Source organism: Parus major, unplaced genomic scaffold (assembly GCF_001522545.3).
Source record: "Parus major isolate Abel unplaced genomic scaffold, Parus_major1.1 Scaffold498, whole genome shotgun sequence".
Taxonomy (NCBI): Eukaryota; Metazoa; Chordata; class Aves; order Passeriformes; family Paridae; genus Parus; species Parus major.
The window spans coordinates 3,505-8,932 of record NW_015379389.1 but is presented as its reverse complement, the minus strand read 5'-3'; the positions used below and the strand labels follow the sequence as shown (position 1 = coordinate 8,932).

The window sequence follows — 5,428 nt, the reverse complement described above, 5'->3', positions numbered from 1 at the left end:
CCAGGCTGCGCGGCCGCGGGCACAGCGCGAACTCGTACAGCACCGCGCCCAGCGCCGCGCCCAGCAGCGGGCCCGCCCAGTACACCTGCGGGGGGGCGGCGTGGGCACCGGCACCGGGGGACCCCCGGCCCCCCGCCCCACGGGGCACGGCACCCTCCCCGCTGACGCCCGGGCACCGGACCCGTCTCCCGGTGAGCGGCGTCGCGTGTGCCCCTCCCCGGGATATCGGGGGGGCAGGATCCGTCTCCCGGTGAGTGGGGGGCGGCCGCTTCTTTCCGCCCGGGACACCGGGGGGTACTCAGCACGCCGGGGTGCTGCTGTCACCGTGGTGACACCGGACGCAGCGGCTGGGGCAGGACAGGGACAAGCGGGGAGGGACTGGGGGGGCCCGGGGCGGGTTTGGGGGTCCCCGTCCCCCCCCACTTACCCAGTGGTTGGCGAAGTTGCGGGTGATGACGGCAGGGGCGAAGGAGCGAGCGGGGTTCATGCTGGCGCCCGTGTAGTGGATCTATTCGGGGGGATGGGGTGGTGGGGGGCTGCACAGCTGCCCCCCAGCCCCATCCCAGCCCCCGGGGTCCCGGCACCGCGGTCCCCGCGGCCGCCCTTACCCCGAAGAGGTGGCCGAGGGCGAGGGAGAAGCCGACGGGCACGGCGGCCATGGCCGGGCGCCCGTCGTGACGGTCGTCGAAGCTGGCGAAGACGCAGAGGACGAACTGGGCGGTCAGGAGCAGCTCCACCACCGTGCCCTGGCCCGGGCCCACGCCGGGGTGCAGCTGCACGGGGAGAGGGCTCAGCATCCCCCCATTCCCCCCCAGCACCGCAAACCCCCCCTCGTTATCCTTCCACACCCCAAAACCCCACTGTTATCCTTCCACACCACAAAACCCTTCTCATCCCCAAACTCCTCCCCAATACCCAGCCCCTATTATTGTCCCACATCAATCCGAACCCCAAAACATCTTCCAGACCCCCTCAATCAGACCCCTCAAACCCCTCGGAACCCCAGAACCCCCATTACAGCCCCACAGTACCGCAGATCCCAAAACACCCCCTGGACGCCCCCAATCCTTCCAAACCCTCATTACAGTCCCAAAGTACCTCAGACCCCAAAACCTCATTACAGCCCCCACCCCACTTCCACACCCCATGGTCCCCCAGCCCTGCAGACACCCCCAGCCCCCCGATCCCCCCGAGTCCCTGCTCACCGCGCTGAGGCCGAGGGTGCCGCGGACGGGGCCCGGGGTCACCCCATAGAGCACCCCGGCGCCGGCCAGCATGCCCAGCACCTGGGCCAGCAGGTAGCCCAGGGCACGGGGCAGGGAGAGCTGCGAGGCCATCAGGAAGGCCAGCGTGATGGCCGGGTTGACGTGGCCCCCGCTGACATGGCCCAGCGCCTGCACCAGGGTGGTCTGGGCCAGCCCGAAGGCCAGGGCGGCCCCCACGACGCTGGGGGGGCCCGGGGCCCAGCGCAGGGAGGCCCCCAGCCCCAGCAGGGCATAGAGGAGGCTGCCCAGGAACTCGGCCAGGACGGCCCTCCAGAAGGCGGACGAGCGCAGCTCCCGCATGGCCTGGCCCCGCTGCCCTCCACGGCCCCGCTCCCCTCCCCGGGGGCCGCCCGTGCCCACCTTTATAAGGCCCCCCCGGGCCGGCCCCGGGGGTGGGACCCCACCTCCGCCACCCCCCGTTAACCGCTTCGCTGCCCCAGACACGGGACAGGGGACACGCGGCCAGAAACGCCCCCCGAGCCCCCCGAGCAGCCCCGCACCCCCGATAGTGGGGACCCCCCTTCCCCAGAGCTGCGCCGCCCCCACCCCTGGGGTTGCCTGGGGAGGGGGGGCTGTGAGCCATTGGTGCCCTCAGGGGGGTTTGGGGGACCCCCTCCCTCGGGGTCAGCACTGACACACCTCCCACCCCCCCTAAATGTTTTGGGGACGCTTCGGGGCAAGCCCCGCTGGGAGCCGCCCCCACCCCTCGGGAGGGGTCCTGGGTGGGCCCCCCGGGCCAGCCCCGCTGGGGGCCGCGGGGTGTCCCCCCCGCCCCGGTGCTGTTGTCTGCGGGAGGGTTTATTCAGCCCGGCTTAGCGGGCGCTGAGTCCCCGGCCGGGGGGATTAGGGCTCGGCCCGGCCATTGGCGCCCGCCGGAATCTGCCGGGGCTGCAGAGGCCACCACAAAGGGCTTTGCTGCGCTCAGCTCCCCGGCACGGGACGGGCTGACGGGGGGTCCCGGCCCCCGCCCTCGCCGGGGGCCCGCGGGGAGGGGGCACCCGCCCGCCCGGAGCCCCGGTGCCGCGGTGCCGCCGCACACCGAGGGCGCAGGGCGGTGGTCGAGACCCCCCGTCCCCTCACAGCATCACTCCGCACCCACCTGCGACCCCAACACACCTTTAATCCCCCCACGGGGGAGAGGACAGTAAAAGGGGAGGGGGCACAGAGCCCCCCATCCTGCGGGTGCCCCACGGAAGGTTCTGGCGGCGGCGAGGATCCGGTGTCAGGGTGTGGAGGATCGGGGGGCTGGTGTGGAGTGTGGGGGGCTCAGGCAGTGCCCTGCTCCTGCTGCTGGACCGGGGGGCCGTGGGCCACTGAGGAGGGGGACAGGCTGGGGGTCTCCACCAGAGCCACGTCCCGGCAGGCGAGGCAGGCACCCAGCTTCTCCCGGGAGGCTCCGGGCTCCAGGATGAACTCGTAGGAGAGCCCGGCCAGCACCGCGCCCAGCACCGGCCCCAGCCAGTACACCTGGAGGGGCACAGAGTGCTGGGGTGTCCCAGGGATGGGGGGGACTGGGGACCCCACCCCAGTGATGGGACTGAGCGGAGGAACCTGCCCCAGGGATGAGGAGCTGTGGGGAGGGGGCGTCACACGTTGGGGGTAGGGGGATTGGGGAAGGGGGCCCATCGCAAGGATGGGGATGAGGTGGGGTCTGTCCCAAAGGTGGCAGAGGGGGAGACAACCGTCCTGCCATGGTGGCACCATGAGGGCCCCAAGCTGGGGACACAGCTGAGGTCCCCGGGGGACTCACCCGAGGGAAGGGAAGACCAGGAACCGCTGTCCTGGGGTGGGGATGGGACCGCAGCGGTCACACGCTGCAGCCACGGGACCCTCCCTTACTTGGGGTCTGGGGGACTCCGGGGGTGCCCCCAACTCACCCAGTGGTCATCCCAGACGCCGGTGACGATGGCCGGCCCCAGGGAGCGGGCGGGGTTCATGCTGCCCCCCGAGAATGGCCCCTGTGGGAGACGGGGGTCAGGGGCTGGTGGGGTGGGGACCCCCTGGGCGGGTGGGACATGGGGGGTCCTTACTGCGGCCAGGGCACCGGCGGCCACAGCGCTGCCCAGGGCCAGCCCGGCCTGCGGGGCCGCGTGCTCAGCAGCGGCGAAGGCGGCCAAGCCCAGCTGGAAGGTGGCGAAAGTCTCCCAGGCCAGCGCTGTCCCCGCTGTCCCCACCGCGCTCACCTGCGGGAGGGACACCTGTCCAGTGTCACAGGATGAGGACAGGGATGGGAACAGGGACGGGGATGCTCACCCTGGTGATGAGGCCGGTGTCGTCCGGCAGCGCTGCACGGGCAGCGGCAGAGGCCAGCGTGGCCCCCGCGCACTGAGCCAGGACCCCCGCAGCCCCGCGCAGGGCGCTCAGCTTGCGGGTGCACAGCAGGGCCAGCGTTAGTGCGGGGTTGGCCTGGGGCCCCCCGAGGGTGCAGACGAGCCCCCCGGCCACCAACCCTCCGGCCAGCGCCGGTGCCAGTGGCCCCGGGGCTGCCGAAGCCCCCAGGATCATCCCCACGAAGATGAGGGTCGCCGCCAGCTCCGCCAGCACCCCCCGCCAGAAGCGGCCGCTGCGCAGCTCCTGGGGGGACAGCGGGGCCGGGGGTCACCCCACAGGCACTGCCAGGAGGGGGTGGCACAGGGAGGGGATGACACGGGGGATTTGGGGATGGGGTATTTCAGGTGGGGTGCCCAAGGATTGGGGTGCCATGGTGACAGGATGCTCCAGTGATGGGGCACTTTCGTGAGGGGATCCCCTCAGCACCTGGGTACCTCAGTGTGGGGGGGTCCCTCGGTGATGGGGTGCTCCGGCAACAGAATGCCCCAGTTTTTGGGTACCCACGGGGATGGGGTGCCTCAGAGATGGGGTGCCTTGGGGATGGCACCCCTCAGCACCTGGGTACTGCAGTGGGGGGTACTGGGACAATGGGGTGCCATGGAAACGGGATGCCCCAGGTACCACGGGGATGGGGTACCTCAGAGATCGGGTACCTTGGGGATGGGACCCCTCAGTGCCTGGGCACTGCGGTGACAGGATGTCCTGGCAATGGGGTCACAGGGATAAAGGTGGGGTCAGCAGCCGTGGCAGGGCCGGGGGCCACAGTGAGAGGCACACAGAGACCCCTGTGCAGGGGCTACGGGCTGGGCACTCAAGTGACAGGCTTGGGGAGTCCCCATGATTTAGGGGCTGCTCCCCCACCCCCCTGGCAGGGAGGGACTCGGGGGGTTTTGGCTTTAGGGGGGGGGTCGGGGCCGCTCGCAGGGTCTTACCTCCCCGATGGCCATGGTGCAGCTGTGGGAGGGGGGAGCACAGAGCACACCCCTGGGGTGCAGGGTGAGGCTGGGGGCACCTCCTGTCCCCTGGCACTGCCACCCCGTCCCTGTCACCCTCCCGTTCTCCTGTCACCACCCAGCACTGGGCACCTCTGAGGTGCTGAGGGTGGGGAAGGACTTTGGGAGGGAGCTGTGGGGGTCCTTGGCTTGGAGCATCCCTTGGGTGCCATGGCAACCCCCGAGACACTTTGGGGTGTTGCCAGGACAACCAAAGATGAAAGGCCAGGATGAAAGGCTGGGGGGGATGAGGGGGTGTCACACACCTGGGATAAGAGTGGGGACAGGGCTGTCCCTGGGGGGGTTAAAACCTGGGATGAGCACGGGGACAGGGTCCCAGGAGGGGCTGAGGGGGTCAAAGGGTGACACTGACACACCTGGGATGAGCAGAGGGACAGGACCCCGGGAGGGGCTGAGGGGGTCACAGGGTGACACTGACACACCTGGGATGAGCACAGGGACAGGGTCCCAGGAGGGGCTGAGGGGGTCACAGGGTGACACTGACACACCTGGGATGAGCACGGGGACAGGACCCCAGGAGGGGCTGAGGGGGTCACACACCTGAGACAAGAATGGGGACAGGGTCCCTGGTTGGGCAATAGGAGGGGTGGCACATGTGGAGTGTGACAGGGACAGCTCTGTCCCTGGAATGGGGACCAAGATGGGTCACACACCTGGGGCAAGAATTAGGGACATTTGTCACTGTTGTGTTGGGTCCCAGAGGTGGCAGCAGCAAAGGGGGTCCCACACACGTGACAAGAGCGGGGACAGGGTCCTTGAGAGGGTCACACACCCAGGACGAGCTGGGGAATGGGACTGTCCTCGGGGGGGGTGACACAC

At 70.3% G+C, this 5,428-nt stretch overlaps 2 protein-coding genes across 2 annotated transcripts; both read right to left on the bottom strand.

Annotated features, from left to right (window-relative positions):
* Positions 1–107: 107 nt before the first annotated feature.
* LOC107199210 (lens fiber major intrinsic protein-like) lies at positions 108–1,785 on the bottom strand. The gene is made up of 3 exons (XM_033511710.1): positions 1,206–1,785; positions 609–773; positions 108–508 (listed from the first exon to the last, which is right to left on the bottom strand). Exons 1-3 carry the CDS (start codon positions 1,563–1,565, stop codon positions 299–301), a joined length of 735 nt encoding a protein of 244 aa, XP_033367601.1. The 5' UTR covers positions 1,566–1,785; the 3' UTR covers positions 108–298.
* Positions 1,786–2,365: 580 nt separating this feature from the next.
* LOC107199208 (aquaporin-2) lies at positions 2,366–5,422 on the bottom strand. Its single transcript, XM_033511709.1, is given in 5 exon segments — positions 2,366–2,732; positions 3,143–3,223; positions 3,296–3,478; positions 3,480–3,839; positions 4,529–5,422. Coding segments are annotated over 5 exon segments (840 nt in total). The 5' UTR covers positions 4,544–5,422; the 3' UTR covers positions 2,366–2,531.
* Between the last annotated feature and the right edge of the window lie 6 nt (positions 5,423–5,428).

Bases quoted from the DNA above. Each gene is read 5' to 3' on its own strand.
- LOC107199210 (XM_033511710.1), bottom strand. From the start codon at position 1,565: ATGCGGGAGCTGCGCTCGTCCGCCTTCTGGAGGGCCGTCCTGGCCGAG. The intron at 774-1,205 runs GTGAGCAGGGAC...CTCCCCGTGCAG, and splicing joins GCACCCTCGGCCTCAGCGCG to CTGCACCCCGGCGTGGGCCC. The intron at 509-608 runs GTAAGGGCGGCC...CCCCCCGAATAG, and splicing joins CCCTCGGCCACCTCTTCGGG to ATCCACTACACGGGCGCCAG.